The following is a 20,789-nucleotide window of genomic DNA, read 5'->3' on the forward strand; positions in this document are numbered from 1 at the left end:
TCTTTCACTAGCTACCTTCTCATTCTCTTGAAGGACTTCATACAGAGCCTTCCTCCTTTCTTCAGCCACTTCTTTCCAGTATTGAGATGAAGGACTTTCTGAAGTAAGAAGATACAGTAAGTCCATGCCTAGTACTAAATTCTGGAGATCACCTTAAGATACCTAACTTGTACACAAGTGTTCCTTACACTACAAGAATAAGATTTCTGTGTAGGTTTTTCCCCACAGGATTTGTTGTAAATTTACAATTACAGACATGAGCTTACAGAAGACAAAAATCCTACACTGTATTAATGGCTATGCAGGCTGAGTCTTCTAGAAGCTGCCTCAGGCATGACAGCATGCTGCATAAGACAGATGGTCACATTTACAACTCTCAGCCTTAACTTGTACTTTGTTAAAGACAGAAGTCTTATTCTCAAGTCACTGTCCACACTGAACTTAATCAGTCTCCCATTAAACTCAAGATATTTTATACTGGTCCTGAGAAACTAAGAGGTTTCTGCAGCAGCATACTACATCAAGACAGATTTTCATTTTAACTCAGTCATTTGAGAACTTGTAAATAAGCTAAAGTAATGAACTACTGGACTTCTCAGCACTGCACACCATGAGTTTATGGGAACTGGTATCTGGAACTACTGAACAGCTACCAGATATACATAGAATATATACAGATATAGTATTTACCATACTACAGAGGAAGTACTAAGTACTACATAAAAACACTAAACATTTATCTAACTGACAAAGAAACCATGCTTCAAGTTAAAATGCTATGCTCCCATTAGGATATAAGTGGAAGAAAACATTTCAAGAATTACCACGTACTTTTAATGAGATCTACAGCTTGAATGATATCATCTGTATTCTCATTTTCTTGCCCTTTGTCCACAAACACCTCAGCTTTACAAGTTGAGGAAGCAAACTTGTTATTCCAGAGTTTCCTTTTGACTGAAGATTTCTTCTGCAGAAGACATACAGGTTTAACTTCAGAGCGAAGTTTTTTAAAAAACAGTTATTTTAATAAGTCAGCTTGCCCACAACTTCAAGCAAGTCTACCAGTTCCAGTTTCTTTACTAGTTCAAGCTTACAGACAACATCTTTAATAAACATGCTTAACACAAGAAGTGTCAAGCATTTTTTCTGAAGTACTCTAAGATCACTAGTTTTTAATAATGTTTATTACTAAAATAGTAACCCTTGGTGGCTAGTAAGCCACTAGTTAGTGGATTATATGCTTTTTTCATTAAAGCTCAAAATCATTTCAATAAAAGTAGAAATAACTACACAACTACAGCTGATTTAATTCATACCTCATTACCTCTGCCAACCAGGCAACCTTTTGCTGAAGGCTGAATCATTTTAAGAGTCTGTCTTGGGGAAGCACTGCATGCAGTATCTGTGAGGTATTTCTGAAAAGACAAACATTGCTTCAGAGAGTTGCCACACTTTTCTACATAAACAGAAACTCACGAGTTTATCATGCTTCTAATTACTGTAACCCATTGCTCATCTTTTCAAGAAATGATACTCAAGCCTACTGCAAGGCTTGTACAAAAAAAAGATAATTTATAGTAGAGATTATCTTAATCATATGAAGTTATGCTCAGTCTCAGCCCTTAGCCTTCGTAAGGGAACCTGAAAAAGTCATAGCACAAATATTATGACTACATTTCAAGGCTGTGTAAAATGCAGAGGAACACATACACTACAGCTGAAGCTCCCACAGCTGTACTTGACAACAGCAGTATCAATCTCTGGGGGACAGAGACAAAAGTCACTGCAATTGCAAGTTTACTTGGCAAAGGCATTCACATTACTTTAAGCAGTACCCATTTTTATTACCCATGAACACACCTCAAGTGGCATTCATTTAAATAGATATGTTGCTTTGATTATCCACTAAACTGGAGTTCAGGGCTTCCTTGCTTGGACCCAGATGGGCTATTGTTTTGTATAAACAGTATGTTTATCACCTTTCTTGTCATGCACAAATACCTATTTCCTGCATTAAAGATTCCTGATTGGGTTGGTTACATGGCCACCATGGGACAGCAAACAATGGCAGACAACCAAGCAAAAACAGCCGGAATACAATGCCACGCCAGCGTGAGAAAGTTACTGATTCACACTGTGCTTCGTATGACAAGAGTTCGCCTTTCCCACGGTAGTTTCTGCCACCAATTACCCCGCTGTTGAACTACAGGACAAACACTAACTACTGTGGGAACAGGAATCACACCGTGTGGCAGACACTGCTTGCTGCTATTGAGGATTAGATTTAAGTGTACTCTGCCAAGGAACTATTGACCAATGCTTGAGTTAACCCATGGCACATACATATTTGAAAGTACAAGAAGCATGACCTATCAAATGGCTGTTTTCATTAATACCATAAATTCTCATTACAATCTCTCTACCCTTATGACAGAGGGCTGGTAGACTATTTTATACTGCATTTGTACAATTCCAATTAGGGTCTACATTTAGCCATGAAATAGTCTTGTACCAAGAGTAAGTGAATTATAAACTTCAGTAACTTCTAATCAGTTATCTCAAAAAAAGGAAGTTAGTGGAAACATCAATTCCAAGGCAACTATAGTTCCTTAAGCTGGCTTGGAAAGAAGCCTACCTACATACTTCAGTTAAAGCATGCTCTGGTCAAGATGGATTTAACTCTGAGTTTCTCCCAGTAAAGGATAAAGTTTACAGAGCCTATTCTGCAGAGCCCTTATGGCCAGACTGAGTCAGTACTTGAAGTGCAACAGGCAGCTGGCATCTAGAAGTCACATGGACAAACAGCAAGCTACCTCAGTGTCAAACTAAAAAGGACTTGTGGAGCATTTAAAAGAGTAGCCGTGAACACGTATGCCCAAGCAGGACACAGCATTCCCAAGCCACTCTTCACACCAGGACATAACCCAAGCCAACAGGAGGTAAATCAGGTGGGAACACACAGCAACAGGTTCCTGTGCATGCCTTTAGCAGATACAAAGCTTGTGTCAGACTGACAGGCAGCTTCCCAGATACTGGCCTGTACAGTGCCTGCACAGAGCAAGTAGTATGTTCTGGGCAACCTTGATAAGTTTCAACTTTATGTGGGAAGTAATAATACGTTTTAACAACTATTATCTATTCTTTACATGTGCCTGTACCTCAGTTGCAACACGTCAGAGAGTGTATACCTGCAAAGATCCCGACGACTTCTCCACATTCAACTTTTGTTTCATTTTGGAATTCATGGGGATCCCTACAGAGACAAAACACACAAATAAACACAGAGATGAGCACACTTGGCTGCAACACCACCTCAGAAACACCCTAATACCGCAACATCACCTCACGGCCTCCCACCACAGCGCACAAACCCCACCCATCTCACACAGTTACCGACCCCTCACGGCCCAGAACCGGCCGAGGAGAGCACCTGGCCCAGAAGCGGGCACCCCCCCGGGGCCACCCCCCTCACATCGCCTCACGCCCAAAATGGCGGGAGCGCACCCCTTCGTGGCCCCGCCCCCCGCCGCCGCGCAGCCAATGGGGAGCCGAGCCCGCAGCCCGCCAAGCCCCGAACGCCGCAGCGCTGCCGCCCGCCCGCAACGGCCCCCAGCGAAAGCGCGGCTGCAGCCCCGCGCACTCACGCCCTCCTCACCCGCCCAGCGCCCGCTCCCCGCCAGCAGCAGCAGAAGCACACACGCACTCCCCGCCGCGGACCGCACCCTATGAAGCGGCGCGGCTTGCGGGTTCCCGCCTCCCCTCCCGTCACGTGACCACGAGCCAATGGCAGGCGGCGCTGGCCCCTCCTTGCCCCGCCCCACCTGTGGTGGCGGGAGGGGAGGGGGGGGGGCGGTGTCGTGAGGTAACGCCGCTGAGGCGTTTTATTTCTCCTCAGGTTATCTCCTGCCGTCCTGCCAATAAACATCCGCACAGTGAAGGTCGCGCTCCTCGCAGTCAAGGTCTCACCGCTAGCCTTGGACGGCTATCAATACTTTTTTTTTTTTTTTCCAGGCAGTACAATGAAGCTATTAGAAATTATTATAATTACAGGCTGAATTGCATGTTAGTCTTCAGTGTGGAAATAAACTGTATGACACGAGGACGTCTTGAGAGTCGTGGTCTGACAAAAATAATAATAATAATAATAATAATAAATCCTAATAAATCTCTCTCAACAAGTACAAGGAAATAGAGCTGATCTCCCTTGCGTAAACTTGCTCAGTCTCCCATTCAGTGGTGACCCATTTAAACTCTAATTGTCCTCAACATCCTCTGGCAAAGTGTTTCCAGCGCTCAAGCAGCCATTGTCTGAAGAGCCCCCGCCTTTATTTTTTGTTCTTTTGAGCCCGATTCCCATAGCTTCACTCCATGTCCCCAGGCCCTGAACTGGAAATGATAACAACCAGCCAGTCCTCACCTACCTCCTCCTTTCACAGATCCCCCTCCAGTTCTTTCTCCCGGGTCTGCTCCATCATTCCTGTTCCTCCCGCATTTTTTCACTCAGTCCTATTCCTATTATCTTGAATAACACAGTGCCATCGGCAAACTGTCACCTCAGTAACCTTTGCCTTTAAATAAAGTAAGCTTCACGAAGAAAACAAAAATAACACATGCAGAAATGTCTAAGTTACTATTGCTTTGTTACAGTTGTAAAAAAGTGTTCATGCTTTGATTTAAATCTTGTTGATTCTAGAATAAAATTTGAAATTTCCATATTGCAAAACACTAGCAGATACACTAAACTCAACATAATTCTTCAACATAATTCTTTCCAGCATTAAATCCCCTTTCAGAAATATGTGGATATGGGTAAAGTATACGTGAAAATAGAAATGATTTTAATATATGAAATATAAATACAACAAAATATTGTTATCTAACAATATAAATAGTCAGTATTTTTAATAAAATACACAGCATGAACTGCATTATATACATTTTTAAAATTATATGTGTGCATAGATTTATATGCATGAAAGGCAATGCAATTTTACAAAGCAATTTTACGGCCGTGATACAATATTTGTAATGCTAATGTTCTCAAGCGAAACCTACTCAAAGATTGCCTTTTCAAAATTCAATTTTAATTTATAAAAAAAACTTTTCAGGTAAACTTACAGCTCAGAAGTGGAATAACTGCTTTTGGAAATGTTGGTAATTGGAAAGGGCCAAGGTAATGGGCGGTGGTTCTGATGTGACAGTTCTGTTTGTTTGTCCTTTTAATCTGTTCCTTGCTGGAGGCATACGATCTGGAGTTTTATTACAAAGGTGCCACTCCTCCAATTTATCCAGCTGAAGAACACGTCCTGTAATGAACCGCTGTGTCTCAAGAGTTTTCCTTCTGTTCAGTTTCTTCAGTTTGAAAGGGTTTGTAAAGAATCCCTTCACCATGTCAGAAGGAACACCGAGAGCTCATTATTAGAAGCTTATTCATAGTCTGACTGTGGGAACCAGCATAATTATATATCAAAAACAAACAAACAAAAAAATCTCACAAAAAGGTTTCAGGTTGAATTTTTTTGGTAATAATTTCCATTTTTTGTGACTGAAGGTTACATTTAATTAGGGTTTTTTACCAGAAAAAAAATCTGTCAAGTCCAATACTGGCAGAATATACATTTCTTCAGATTGAGTGCAGTATACTGCCATTTCTGCTTGTTTTGTTTCATAAAAAAATAAAACTCGGTGTGATGAATACTCATGACTATTTGCACTTCAAGTGAGCCTGAGCAAACACGCTGAGGTTTCCCATAGAGCTCAGCCAATTTGTTAGATTGTTCACGGCAGCGGAGAATGTGTACTTTTTAGGGCTTTTATACTGTATTGCTGTTGATAAATGTTATCAGTTCTTCCAGCACATAATGTGTATGGAAACTTCCTAAGCATTGTACAGCACCGGAGGGTTTGGACTTAGCTGTCTGAATCAAGTGCTGGCAAAATGGTATTTTATTTGACAGTCGTATTGTGCCTTTTGTCAAGGCCTTTCTTTTAATCCACAGAATTAGCAAGCTCTGGGGTACTTAAATATTCTTTCTATTTCTATCCACTATGTTTAGTGCAGGTAAATTGCATTATTATTTTGTATCTCATAAATTACCTTATTACAGAAATATCACAAATGCTTTCCTGGGTATTAGTATTTAATGTAAACAACTGCTGTGACTTTTCTAGATCCAAAAAATTACGGCGGAGAGGTTCAGGAGACCCGGTGCAGCGCTGCGCCTCTGAAGCATGTGAACATCTTATCTCACTCCTGCTCTGGGTGCAAGCCAGGGAGTGGGAGTGAAGCCCTGAGGCTGGGTTTTGGATCTCTGAATCAGAGATTCCCAAAAACGGGAGCTGTGGCTCTCGGGATGCCTTGCTGCTGTTCTCCTGTCTCTTCTGTCGAATAAAAGTGCCATTTATTTTAGGGGATGAGACGAAAAGCTGAGAAATCCTGGGCTGCAATGAATTATTCGCAGTTCTTAGTCTACATCTCGCTCAGCTGCCGTCTTCTGAGAGACTTGGCTCCCAACGTAGCATCTTTGGGGGATTCCTCAGAAGTACCTAGACAGCTCAGAAGAAAACCATGGGCATCCTGAGCGGACTGAGCACGTACCGCTCCTGCTCCCAGCCTGCCGGTGTGCCCATGGAAAGCTCCCCTGCCATCCAGCCCCTGGGTGACACTAGGTGGCAGCCTGGCCTCGCTTTGCCCAGCGCTTCCCCACCCTCACTGTACTGGTTTCCCTGCCTCACAGAAGGCTGTATTCTAATAAAACTCCAAGGGAAGGATTATATACACAACACACTCCGCGTGTAACTCACAAGGCAAAGCAGGTTTTTCAGAATGGCCACTGCTGTAAATTAAATCTCTCCAGAGAGTTTGCAGTTTCTTTCTGTGCGGAAGAGAAAATTGCCCTGTTAATAGTGATCATTAGTAATCTGAGGGGAAAGATTAAAAGCAAAATCTACATCTCACCTTCTGAATTTTTCCTCAGGGAGAGGGCTAGGAATTGATTAATCAAGCTAATTCCAATTCTGTTGACTGACAGTACTTAGAATCCTGTTTTCAGACTCAATAATTTAAACAAGTTGTTTGGAATTTTACTCTTGTCCTCTCAAGCACCTGCTGAGCAAACACAAAAACTACATTGGAACGTAACTACCTTTGTCACGCTGGTACACCTGTCTAATGAAGACAAATGCATTTGCACAGCACTAGCTGAGAACATGTTAAAAATGACACAGCACAGTAACAGAGAGTCAATTGGCTTTCAGATACCAAAACATTTTGTCCAATGGAATTTGAATCGCAGGTTTACGTACAAATTGCAGGCAGAGACCCTCACTTTTAATATGCAGTTCAGATATTCTCAGAATAAATGCTACAGTTTTAGAGATGAGACATGTATTTCTTAAACAAAACCAGACCCATGCTGTTTAAGAGATCCTGACCACCAGACTCAAAGAGGCAATTGTCTGTGCGCCCATGTTTGTGGATGCTGTCTTCCCAGCTAAGGTGCTGAGAACCTTTAGCTATTTTTGACATCGTAACTGCACATACTCAGCACTCCTAAACAGGTCAGAAAAGAACAAACTGGACAAGTGAAAAATGAAAAACACACAATCATCTTTATTTATATATGTATATATACACACACACACACTCAAATGCAATTATCAAGATAGAACAAACCCATCAAAAAGTAGGTGTAGTTCAGCCAAAGTTAAGGATCAATACCTCACATGCCCAAGAACGTATGGTCCATTTTATGACCAGCGTCCTACAGCTCGAAGGCGGGACGCAGGGAAATGATGAATGAAGCTTAATGCCGTAGCGATAGCTGTGCGGTGGATGCACAGTTGTCCACAGCATGCTGTAAGGAATGTTTTCCACATCAAACATTGCCATTTCTCTAGACAAAAGCATTCCTGTTATGCCTTAGAAACTAATGTTTGCTCTAAAGATAGAACAGAGTGAATTACAGTATACTCTGAAGTACATGAAAGAGTTTTAATTGCCACTAATTTGTCTTGTTTGAATTTACAAAGGAATACTAATTTATTTTTGCCTCATGCATAAACATTTGGCACTGAATTAATCAGAGCTCTGTGTTTGAAGTGAGTAGCTTCAGGGCTGATACAACTTCTAACATATGCGGCCAGTACAATACAAAAGGGAAGTATAAACAGAAAGATAACAGGCTCCATCTCATCTCCTCCTATCTACGTCTGTAACTTATATATCAATTTGTTACAATCCTTTAAAAAATAAAACTAATTATTAAGTTGGAAATTTAGAGCATTGGCATTAGAGTGCACTCTTGCCCACATGCTTATCAGAAAACTTTTAATTCTGAAAACAGGAGATAGAATCTGAAATCATATCAATTTTGAAAAAATACATAACCAAGGTATTTAAAAATAAATAACCAAGGTGTTTAAAAATAAATAACCGAGGTATATAAAGTTATCAATCCTCTTTAATTTGCAGAAAAGCCCACAACGTATCATGTAACCAAAATATGAAAAAGTACAGTGCTTAACTTCTCTGAAAACAGCACGAAAACAGTTAAATGGAGAATAGAAATGCAAGTTTATCACAGCGGAAAATAAAATATATATAGAAGCAACCAAATATTTCAGACTTGCTGTGCTTCTCAAAACTATGTTTCTCAAGCATCTCTCTATCTCCCAAGGAAAACTATAGCAATAACACATTTTTGTGACAAGGACAGCTGAGCACTGTCACCCCTCTGCTGCTAGACAGAAGCCCGTGGGGATCTGCAGACCTTCGATTCCCCAAGGGCTACAGGACTACAGTGCCACCGTAGCAAAGTCCTTCTCACACTGAGTGGAAGAAAGACGAAAGGACACCAGCTCATTTGTATGTGCAGCTTTAACCAAGCTAACCCAGGCCGCTGACCGTTTAGCTCAGCCTGGATCTAACATGCACAAGAAACACAGTTTTTTGCTGTGCTAATGGGATTGAAACCTAAAAAAGAACCCTTACGTATTTTGCATATACTGCCACAACCTACTTGTCAGGTTTGTTTTGTATACCACCCACATTTCTGCCTCCTTTCCTTCGTGATGAAGTTTGTACTGATTGAAACAAGATTTGAAGAGAGAGGCAGTCTCTCATTAGACCAAATGACACAGCTGTAAAAAACACGCTGGCACACAAGCACACAAGCCTCTTTTATAAATGGTACAGAGTTGCATAACCTCATAGAAGCATAACAATATACAATTGTCAAGAAAATTATACAATTGTCAAGAGAACTGCACAATTGTCAAGAGAATTATACAATTATACAATTGTCAAGAGAATTACAGATCAATATCATTTAAACATTTATTTTGCTAGGTCTTAACTCCCCTGTCATTCAGTAGCAGCAATGCTTCTTCAGTAATAATGTCTGTTATTTTAACTAAGATGTTGATGTATTATTTTTCTATTTTTTTTTCTATTATATGAGCTGTGCTTTTTTATACTATATAATGTCCTTTTTCCTACTCTGTGAGCTTTGTCATTGTGCACTGTGGAGACAAAGAAGCACAACGTAGGACAAGACAGCTATTACTTACTTATGGCATTCTTAGTGCAGGTATTTCTGTGCATATGCTCATATATATATGATAAACACACTTTAATCATTTGGTCTATTAATTTGTGTAAACATTGCCAGGATATCTTTACTAGCCAGTAAGAAAAAGTCCTTCACTGAGTTTGGTAAGGGAGGCATAGGAGGAGGAGCAGCAACCTTTGCACAAGCAACTCGGAGCAACTTTAGGCCCTATCCCCTTCTGAATTTCTGGGAGAGGATTTGAGCGGCCTCTTGAAAGCCCTCAAAAAGAAATACCGTTCTTGTGCCAGCATGACATTAGACACAAATTTTTGGACTCACTCCTTTGCCCAGGGCTGGGCAGCTGCCCGATCCCTTGTGCATAAGACAGGAGCTGTGGCCGTATCCCTGTCCTTACAGCTCCCTAGGGAGGGCAGCTGGAGTCGCTGGGCTGGAAGAAAGCTCCTTCCTTTCTCCTTGGCAGATGGGCGAGGTGCCAGTTCCCTCAGAGGGCTTTCTGTGCCGGGGCAAATCCCCTGGCAGTATCGGTCACGGCAGCACAACGTGGGTCACAGGCTGAGCACGAGTCAGAGCTTAAAATAGCAGGGGACAGAGATTGGGGTTTCAGGCTGCAGCACGGCAAACAAAACTGCTCTGACTGCAAAAGGGGGATCTAAACTCAGCTCTCGTTATGGCCGGGCTGGTGTTTTCATTAAATAATGTTGGTGTTTTGAAATAGCCCCAGCAACCTAGAGGTAATGTATTACTACTTTTTAGACACCTTGCTCTGCTCACGGGGTTGTTTTCACTAGGCATTAACACCAGGAGTGAGCACTCTTCCAGCAGCCCCCAAAAGGGTAAGAAATGGTCTGTTTCTGCCCTGTTCAAGACAACGGGGGAGTGTCCCTGCAACAGGGAAGGCAAGATGGAGTGTCTGACTCAGAGGGTTGGCTAATGGCAGGGGAAGACGAGGAGATCTAAGGGCCGAGGCACAACAGCTCCCTGTGAGACGGGCACTGGGAAGGTGTCTGAGGGAAAGCGTGCGAAGGAGAGGTGAGCTAAAGGGAAATAGCCAACAGGAAGAGTCGTGAGGCGACAAAGGAAACCAGCAGAGACAAGTAAGAGCAGAGTGCAAATAAAGAGTAAAAAAATGACTGAAATTTACAGGAGTTTATCAGAGAATGCCCATCGCCGTGCTCTGCGGGCTCTGAAACACAACCAAACAAGCCAGGCAGTGCCTGCACTTGCCTTCTGCTTGTCATCTTGTGTAACACCCTTCTGCTTTTTGTGAGTCACAGACACCACCAGGGGGGAGGTGGAAGAGGTGCCTTCACCCCAGCGACCTATTTTTGCCTGTAGTGGCAGACAGACCTTGGCAAACAGCAAGTCGCAGCCAGCACGAGGCAAACCCGAGCTCCCCGCCATTTCAGGGGCACCCTCCTCCTGGGCCATTTTGGGTGGCGAGGCTTTCCCTGCCATGCCTAGGGGGGATGAGGAGGAGTGGATAGTCAAATGCCCAGACACTGAGGTGAAAATGTGTTTGCTGCCTCCTCGTCTTTAGTCTTGCAATTTAGAGAAATGCTGGCACACGTGAACCGTGCCCTCGCTTCTCTTTTGTGGTGGAGGTGGTGTGAGGTGGGAGGTGTAAGCCTTCCCTTTAGCACAGGAATACAAACGCCTACTTTTCTTCAAGGATTAGGCTGAAATAGCAACTATTTATTTCTAAAAAAAATAAAAAAAAATAATAAAAAATAATAAAAACAACGCGCAGACCTCCTCAGCCGCCACAGAGGCAGGGGGCTGCTGCTGCCAGGGCTGTGCTTGGGGGGGGGGGTCACCACCTCACACGTTATGGTCAGTGACTGTTTATTTATTTTTTATTTTTGATTCAGTTTGCTTTGCACACACAGTTCACAAAGTGATTTAGGCGGAATTAAGCGAGAAGGGGCCGCCACAGGGCGACGGGCAGACACCACACAAGATGGGGGGGGTAGCGAGGGGGGCATCGCGTCATGTGCTTCCCCCCCCCCCCCCCCACCAAGTGCGTTGAGCAACCCCATCCGGGGCCCTGCGGGTCACGGCGGCGGGGAGGGGGGGGGGGAGCGGCCAAGAGGGACACATTTTTTGGCGTGGCGATGGGTCAGAGCCGCCCTAACGCTGCAGTTCTCGCTTTTTAATGGTGTTAAAATGCGAGCCAGCGGCTGACGAGCCACCTCAGAGCTTCACAGCGAGCAGAATACGATTCTGTGTTTATGCCCCCCCCCCCCGGGGTGCGCTTGGTACGCGCCGGCGGGCGGGCACTGCGGGCAGGGCGGCGCCTGCGTGAGTCAGGGGCTGCCATCTTGCGGGCTGGGTGGCGGCGCGCAGCTCCCGTCCCGACCCGTCCCGTCCCGTCCCGTCCCTCCGCGCTCCCGCTGCCCTCCGAGGACCACCCGGGCGAAGGGAGCCCTCCGCCGGCGCCTCTATGCCCGCCGCCTTCCTTCGGAGCCACTAGCGCAGGGCCCGCCGCCTCCTCCTCTTCCTCCTCCTTCTTCTTCTTCATCCTCCTCCTTCACCCTCCTCCTCCTCCTCCTCCCTCCGCCACCATTTCCCCCGGCCGCGGGGCGCTGAGCTAGGCTATGGGGACCAGGCTGGGGCTGAGCGGCGGCAGCGCGGGCGGCCCGGTCAGCGCGTCCACCGCCGCGGGGATGGGGGGGCTGGGCGGCTTCGTGGCTTTCTCTTGACATGGCTCCCCGCCGCGCCGCCAGCACCGCCAGCGCCTCCTCCTCCTCCTCCTCCTCCTCTTCCTCCTCCTCCTCCTCCTCCTCCGCTGCGCCTCCTGCGCCCGCCGGCTGCGGGTAGCGAGCGAGACACGGGCTCGGCCTCCTGGCGGGAGTCTCTCGGCCTCTCGGTTAAGTTTGGGGCAAGTTTCGGGAGGGGGGTGCTTTTTTTTTTAATTATTATTTTATTTCCCCTCTTTTTTTTTCTTCTGAAGAAGGGTTAATAAGCCTTTCCCCTCTTTCTTAACCCGGTCCGACGAATTCGCTAAAAAAAACCCTTCAACCCCCCCCCCCCCCCCTCTGCCAACCAAACCAAACCACCTCGCGTGGGGAGGACAAAAAAAAAAAATGCCTGGAGAGAGGAAAAAAATCACCTGATAGTCGTGGGGGTTGCTTTAAGTAAAGGGGGTGGGGAGGTTTAAAATTGCAGCCTCGGCTTGCGATTTAAAAAAAAAAAATCTTCTAAATTGATTTTTTTATTATTATCTTTTGTTGTTGGTTTCGGCACCGAAATCTGTTTGGCGAGAAGAAGCGGAAGCGAAACCCCGCTCTCCATGTCTCCCAAGTCGTGACCATGAAGTGAGAGGGGACAGGCCGTGCTACTGTGGGTGTCCCGCCGCAGCCTCTGCAGGGAGAGGCCCGGGGAGAAGCAGGAAGCGTTGGCCATGCACAGCCTCGGCTGACTGTGCTCGCTGTGGGGCTCAGCAGCGGCAGAGAGAGAAGGATCCCCGGGGGATCAGCAGCCCAGGGAGCCTGCGAGGTGTTGGGGGATGTAGGGCTCTCGCGCTGGGAAGGAGTCTGGGTTCGGGGCGGCGGTTTGGGGTTTAGTCTCTAGGTGAGATAATACTGGCCCTTAACCCCTTGCCAGCTTCTCGTCCGTGGCCATCATGATCCCTCTTCCCTTTGGCAGCAGTAGCCTCAGGGCAGCGATGTGCCTGATGATGAGCAGGGTGGTGTTAGAGGTGACTCCGCTGTTTTTTCTCTTTGCTTCCCTGCGAACCAGCGCTGTGTTGTCTGTAGTTAATTTTGTTGTTGGCAGAGAAATGTCATACTTCCCGGGATGTGCACTCCTCCTTTGCACCCTTTTCTCTGCTCTCCACCAAGTGTAATCGTTTTAAAGGAGGAAAAAAAAAAAAAAAACGGGCAACATAGCAATAGTGGAAATCTGAGAATAATAATCAGTAGAGTCATGAATCCGGCTGGGGTAAAACGCAATTTGTAATATCAGCTTCGGTTTTTTTTTTGTAAGCAGAACAAAAATTACCCCCCCCATGGATTGGGCTTGTGCCAGTTGCTTTTTATTGTACACATAAATTGTGATAAGATTTTTTTTTTTCTTTTCTCCATTCTCACCCACTTATTCCTGCGGCTAAACTGTTCAAATTTGTTTTCTTTAAATTTTTTTTTTCCTTAGTTTATTGTCAAACCTGTTTGTTGTCCAGCCATGGCTGGACAACTACTTATGTTTCTTGACCCCTCCGATACGACTTTCTCATAAAATACTGCCTGAGGTGCGGTTTTGGGTTGCACTCGCGTTTTATCTATTCAGTCGTATTAGCAGGAATAAAATGACTTGTTTCTGTTGTACTTGAGTCTTATGAAAAAGTGCCCATAGCTTAGCGACAGTTTCCAAAGGCTTTAGTACCACCTGTATAACAAAATGGGGGACCCAAACTCCCGGAAGAAACAAGCTCTGAACAGACTTCGTGCTCAGCTTAGAAAGAAAAAAGAATCTTTAGCTGACCAGTTTGACTTCAAGATGTACATTGCCTTTGTGTTCAAGGACAAGGTAACTTGTTTTTTGTTTCTCTGCTCTTGTGTTGCAATGCAAACCTTGAGTTGACTGTGAGGGGCCAAATCTTACTGCCTGATGCATCTTAAGGATAGATCCTGACGTTTCGTTTAATTTTTTTACATTTCCTTATTGCTAATTTGTATTGTATTTGACCAGTTCTTGTGACAGTTTGGCTTTCCTTTTCAGATGTTTGTCATTTTGTAATGCAGAAGGTGCCAATGCCTTATTAAATGATCAGTTGGTAACTTCTGTGTTGAATAAATATTTATCTGAGTTGATGCTGTACTTTATTCAGCATAATTAGGGGCTGAATGGTGTAATGGTTTGCAGTGAAACAGTTAAGATGAGAAAGACCTGGCTGGAATGATTGCAAATCCTACTGTATTTATCTGGCTAAAGCAGAAGGGAAAAGCCAGCAGTTGAAGGGAGTGGTTGCAAAAGGCAGTGTCGAAATGACCTGAGCATGTAGACACGTGAAACTGCTGCTGACATCTTGAAAGGGAGGGAAGAGGGGAAGTCCTCGTTTACATGACTATGTTGTAGTGGAAGTCTACTGGATGCTGTACATGTGGACAATACTTCTAAAGTTAACTTTGAGCTGGAGTTGCAAGGGGGTTTCCACTGGATGTGAAGAAAAGGAGATGCTTAAAATAACTGGGGCGAAGAAATGATGAGTGAGTGAAGATATAAATAGACAAATACGCAAAAGGAGGAAGTGAATGCACATGAACACTAATATTGCTTAATCTGCTCAAATGTATAGTTCTCTTCACTCCATGGAAGTTACGTCGTTCTAATGGAGACTGTTCTCTAAACTTAATTGGGAAGTTTCCCTAAAATTCTGAAGTCCAGTTCACTTTTGTTCATCAATTCTCATGCAAACCCTGCTGTATATAGTGACGTATTTCTAGGTATTATCTCATAGTAATACAGAGACTATTGAGCTAACTTGTATTGAGAGTACAAAAGTTTATTCTTTTTTTCCTTCTGTGCTCTTTGTTCTAACAGATACAGTTTCCCAAGAAATATTAGGGTGTAATCAGTGATAATAATCAGATTTTCTTAGCAGATATGGGTCCTAATATGATTATATCAGCATCTGATTGGTTTTAGTTGTGACATTCAGACTGCTTTGTAGAAATTCATTGCAAATGTCTGTTTTAAATCCTATAAAGTTTGCATATGCGTAAGTGAACTGAGGATATCTGTCCACCAGTTCGCTTAAAGTAGGAGGTTAGCTCAGCCTGGCTTGGTCAGCAAGTATTTGCCTGTTACGTGTGTTCTGGGCAAGAGGGAGTTGGGAGTTGGTAAAATATACTTTGTTATATAGTTTGTTAGTAAGGTTAATGCTTCTCATGAGCTATAAAATCATATTTTTTATATTATTACAGAAAATTATAAGTTCTGAAATTAGCAAGAACTGTTTAGAAAGGATTGTAAATCTAATGCAGTGTGTGCTTTCTTTTTCAGAAGAAGAAGTCAGCGCTTTTTGAAGTGTCTGAAGTGATACCAGTCATGACCAATAATTATGAAGAAAATATCCTGAGAGGTGTGCGGGATTCCAGCTATTCTTTGGAAAGTTCCTTAGAGCTTCTGCAGAAGGATGTAGTACAGCTTCATGCACCCCGCTACCAGTCTATGCGCAGGGTAAAGTTGTTTTCTGTACCTCCTGAGTTTTAATTTGGCCATTAAACATTTGTACTTTTTCTTGTGAAACTTAAGGCTAATCCTGCTGCCTTATTTTCTTAACTATTCTGGCTGAAAATTCTGAGAGCATGTTTTTGTGGGGTCTGGTTTGAAGGGTAATTTAGCATGTGTGTTCTGAAATACTGTTTAAATCTGTAGTGCTCATGCTTTACCATTAATCTGTCTCATTGAAACATGTTTTGGGAATTTTCTCTTCTGCCAGCCTTTTGTATTAATAGGCATGGATAAATTATTGCAACAACTCCTGGTTTACAGCTAAGTGGTTTTGTTAGATGAATATTAGAAAGTAGATGGTCTTTCCCAGGAATGGTGGTTTTCTTAAATCTGGAATTGATATTACCTGGATATTTACAATAAAATTCAATGGGAGACAAAGAAGACTTGAGTTGTTTTGGGAGTAATACAGACAAAATCACACAAATGTAGGAAGTACCACCTTTTAACACAGTGTCTGTATAGATGAGGTGCTTATCTGTATCTCCTAATGGATGGGCTGTTAATACAGAACTTTACTAATTACAGGATGTGATCGGCTGTACCCAGGAGATGGACTTCATTCTTTGGCCTCGTAATGACATTGAGAAGATAGTCTGTCTCCTGTTCTCTCGGTGGAAGGGATCTGATGAAGCCTTTAGGCCTGTTCAGGTATCTTTTTTTTAACCCAAATAATTAACATTTGGGGTGGGGGGAATCTTAACCAGTCCGTTCATGATATGCTCTGTGACTTCTGTGAATGTTGAAGTATGTGGGCTCTCTTTGTGTATAAATCACACAATCACTTGAATTCCAAATTGTGCTTCCTATTATTATGAATTGTGATCTTGGAACAAATTGCTTAAATGGAAGAGGATCTGAGATGAAATTTCTGCATTACAATTTTGCATCGAGAGAAACGTTTCAAACACTTTAACTCTTCAGTAGGCATCTTTGGCTATTTACATTCAAATTTTTGAACAACAATATGTGTATTGTTTTCTGTATGCACTCTGCAATAATAAGTTATTGGCAGAAATGTGCTGTATTGTTGATAACAGATGTTCTGTCAGCTGAATCTTTTTTTATGGAGGCGGTTAAAGTTGCACCTTTGTTTGAATTGTTAATATCATTATTATGACTAACATCAGTGTTGGCAGGATGAAACTAGGGAAATCTTTTAAGTTTTGTGCCAAGGCTCAAGGGTGTAGTTGTTGCTACGGTTCCCAATTTCTTTTTTATAGATGAGAAAAGAAAAGAAGCAGAAGTGGTTGTAAAGCCCCAGATTGAATGAAATTCATTGTTAGTGTTTTGAGTTTTCGCATGGTAAATATTCTATCATTTTATCCCTCACGCACCGCAGGCCAAGTTTGAGTTTCATCACGGTGACTATGAAAAACAGTTTCTGCATGTTCTGAGCCGAAAGGACAAGACTGGAATTGTTGTCAACAACCCTAACCAGTCAGTGTTTCTCTTCATTGACAGACAGCACTTGCAGGTAAACTTACCCTGTTCTTCTCTTTTTCCTTTCTACCTAGAGTGAAAGCTTTTTAAGAATTGTCCTGAATGTTTTTTCTTAGGAATGTTAGTGGTTTTTCGTGGAAAAACTGATCATGTGTTCATGCTTGCATTTCAGCAGTTTCAGAGGAAACATGCTATAAATAGGACTCACGCATGCAAAAGCTAATTATAGGCCACAGATGTATTCATACAATTTTATGTTCTTGTATTAAAATGAAGTTATAAAAAAGAATTAGCAGTGTTTTGGAAAAATTAAAACATTGGCTTAGTTTGTGTGATCCTACATAAATTATTCAAGTGGGAAAATAACAAAAAGAATTTAGCTGTTACAGCATTTTGATCTGGTTGTGGTGTGTGTGAAATGGTGGCTTTTACATGCCTGTGGTGTTCACCCACAACCAGCAGCAAGCTGTTACTTGGGCCGGGTCTACTGTGGGTCTGTCTGTTAGTCTTGTGTGAACTTTCATGTTTAATAGCTTTTCTTTGGTTTTCATTGCCTCTAGACTCCAAAAAACAAAGCTACAATCTTCAAGTTATGCAGCATCTGCCTGTACCTGCCACAGGAGCAGCTCACTCACTGGACGGTTGGTACCATAGAGGATCACCTCCGTCCTTACATGCCAGAGTAAGGTACTGGCCAGCAAAATGGGGAAGATCACAGAATGCAGCAGTGAATTTCCACTTTCCTCACCACTTTATTCTTTCAGAATTTAGAAGAAAATGGACTCATGTTCAGAACACTATACATTGTGAAACTTGATCATCCTGGATTTTTTTTGTCATTTGTATCTCAGAACTTTAAAAAAAAATTTTTTTTAGTTGTTTTCTGCATGGACCTTGTGAAAGAGAGGATGCTCTGCACACTTCTGCACTGCATCAGCATCTTACTAAAATGTGAAATGAAGGGACTGTACACTGAAACAAATGTATCTGAAAGCACAAGGTGATCATTTGTGGTGGTGTTCCCATTTGTGCTGGTCATGTCCCCTAACATCTATGTTAACCATCAGTATTTGGAGGGTGAGAGGTGAATGTAACGGGTTTAAAAGCCTTATAGCTTTGCTGTTAATGATTGTATCAAAGAGCACTATCAGATTCATTTTAATGAACAGAGAAGTGGCTATTACAATAGAAAGTAAATGTGGGAAAGAAGTCTTCTTTTTTTTTTTTTAAAGCAAAAAAAAAAAGCATCTCATTTAATGTGTAGGCATTTTTTGCCTTTTTTATTTTGCTGGGCCATGTCTGAGTTTACTGGCACTTTGGTTTTGGATCTCTTTCCCCAAGTTGCTGTATAACTGTATGAAAGTATTCTTTTGAGTTGGATGCATTTATACAGATGAGGCAGACCTGGAGTCTGAAGTTGCTAAAGCAGCTAAAAATAAAGTAAAATAGTAGCTGCAGAAACAATGTTGGTAGAGGATTATTTTTTCTTGAGAGTTGAGACTTGTAGACTTGCTGGTGAACTGTGCAGGAAATACTGGTTTCTAAAACATTTCTTACAGAAAACCTGTTGAGGTTTTTTTTTTTTTTCTTTTTGGAATAGACATTATAAAACAATGTAAAATAGTGTTTGGAGTGTCAAAAGTTGGTTCTGACAGAACATTTTCAGATTGTGCAATGATAAAAGGAAGACTACTGTATAGTTTTGTTGACAAAGAAGGTTCTGCTTAAGGGTTGAGTACTTTACTGGAGTAAAACTGTATAAGCCTGCTCCCTTTGGATAAAACTAGTGCTTACCTGTTTAAAACTTGTATTTAGCTTTTGTTTGGAATTGGAAAAAATTGGAACTTAATAAATTAGGTGAAAGATGACTGGGTTTATTTGTGGGAATTCTATGAATTGAATTTTACCAGTGTCTTACCTCAGAAGCGTTACCTGTTGCAGACACTGAAAATACACAAACTGTAAAATGGTATTATGGCTAACGTAAAGATTAATGGCAAAGGTGTGCTTACGTATGCAGGGAACGTGTTTGCTTTGAAAAGTAGATGCCAGAAATAACTGCGTTACGGGCATGCTGTTGTATTGGTACATGGGTATTTCTAGTTCTTTGATCATAAAATAGTTTCATAGTAAGCGAATATGACCATTGTTACCTTGATTAGCAGAGCAAATACCCTCATACCTAATGCAAGAAGTCACTAAAGCGACTCTTGTTCTTCATTTTGGTATCTTCAAAACAACAACAAAAGCCTCAGTGTGGCTTAGCTGGATTTCTGCAGTGCTTTTCAAGTGTCAGCATTGGTGTGATCCTTAATTTATAGTTCTCTGTAATACGGAGAACAATGTGTTCAGTTTAATTGCTTTTGGTGTTTTGTATGGGCTGCAGAAGACACACTGGTTATTTGTCTACTCTTCATGACAGTGACCCCGGAGTTAAATGCTACTGCGCTTTTTTGGAGAAGAAATACGTATAATACTAATTGGTAAATGGTCTGTTCAACACAGCTAACAAATGCCATGTTTTGCTCTGCTATCAGATTGAATTAGATGGACATCTACATTGTGAATGCTGAAAAAAGGGTTAAGGGGAACAACAGGCTTGAGAGCATGGCAGTCTCAGACTGTATAAGTTTATTTTTAAATCTTTTGGCATCTTTGAAAGGCATCACTTTCCCCCCTTAAACAGGATGACTTCAGAGAGAAAAAATTAAATTTGAAATTGTCCCAGTCTTTCTTACTGGAGCATCTAGATTAAATTCAGACTGTTGTATTGGTTACTTTAGCAGAATGCCCTTTGGAAGTCAATGGAAGCAATGTTCATGGTTTTGGGCCTTGTCTCAGCTTAGTGGCTTTCTGGTAGTTCTTAACTTCAAAGTGTAGGTTTAATCTCACACAGCTAATGCTTACAACGCACAGTTTCTGTAAAGGTAATTACTTTGCTCAGTAGAGCTGTGTGTAAATACAAAAAGGCCTCTTGTATAAGACAGTTATCTTTGTTACCACATGCTGTCAGTTGCTTGTGTGGCTCCTGGTATCCTAGTACTAGGAACTGAAATATGCTCAGTATCACCTGGATATGTTTTACCAGGTCATTGCTTGAGGATTTGTCGTGCAAGCTTGGCAAGTGTGAATGGGGCAGGAATAAATGTGGAGGCAGCAAAAAGAAGTAGATAGAGGCCCATTAAATTTCTTGCATCTAGATGAAGTGTCTGGTGCAAGGAAGCTTGTGATAGGTGCTCCCTAGATAAGAAACATCTTAAGTGTCAGCATCTCGCCTGTGTATGGCTATACAGCTTATCTTGGCTTTTAAGGCTGCTTCAGCTGCATGAGTGTTATCAAAAATTGGTGGACATAGCTGGTTGTACAAGCCTTGTCCTAAGATAAGGAGTTGTAATAGGTCTGTCGCTGTCCCGCAGTTGGTGCACTTTGCCACGTCTCAAAGCAATAAGGTGCTTCTGGAAAGCTGGTTTATTACACTAGGGTTGCTGTGTTTAGTGATACTTCAGATACTAGTAATGCTGGGACTATTGAGTGCTTTGTGAA

General features: G+C 42.5%; 2 protein-coding genes across 5 annotated transcripts in view; one reads left to right on the forward strand and one right to left on the reverse strand.

Annotated features, from left to right (window-relative positions):
- The window catches only part of GMNN (geminin DNA replication inhibitor), a 224,447-nt gene that overhangs the window by 1,786 nt on the left and 201,872 nt on the right, over positions 1 to 20,789 (reverse strand). The window contains exons 1-5 of one of the 4 annotated variants that reach the window (XM_068671320.1): positions 3,723 to 3,805; positions 3,189 to 3,253; positions 1,317 to 1,415; positions 832 to 967; positions 16 to 98 (exon numbers count right to left, since the gene is read on the reverse strand). In XM_068671320.1, coding sequence (XP_068527421.1) covers positions 16 to 98; positions 832 to 967; positions 1,317 to 1,415; positions 3,189 to 3,245 — 375 coding nt within the window. In that variant the 5' untranslated portion in view covers positions 3,246 to 3,253; positions 3,723 to 3,805. Of the gene's footprint in view, positions 1 to 15; positions 99 to 831; positions 968 to 1,316; positions 1,416 to 3,188; positions 3,254 to 3,397; positions 3,513 to 3,655; positions 3,806 to 20,789 lie in introns of those variants that run through there. The other 3 variants (XM_068671318.1, XM_068671319.1, XM_068671321.1) reach the window with 3 other exon arrangements.
- Positions 12,291 to 19,114, forward strand: C2H6orf62 (chromosome 2 C6orf62 homolog). Its single transcript, XM_068671313.1, has 6 exons — positions 12,291 to 12,438; positions 12,837 to 14,096; positions 15,573 to 15,749; positions 16,332 to 16,454; positions 17,146 to 17,280; positions 17,807 to 19,114. Exons 2-6 carry the CDS (start codon positions 13,968 to 13,970, stop codon positions 17,930 to 17,932), a joined length of 690 nt encoding a protein of 229 aa, XP_068527414.1. The 5' UTR covers positions 12,291 to 12,438; positions 12,837 to 13,967; the 3' UTR covers positions 17,933 to 19,114.

This window comes from Anas acuta, chromosome 2 (assembly GCF_963932015.1).
Source record: "Anas acuta chromosome 2, bAnaAcu1.1, whole genome shotgun sequence".
Classification (NCBI taxonomy): Eukaryota; Metazoa; Chordata; class Aves; order Anseriformes; family Anatidae; genus Anas; species Anas acuta.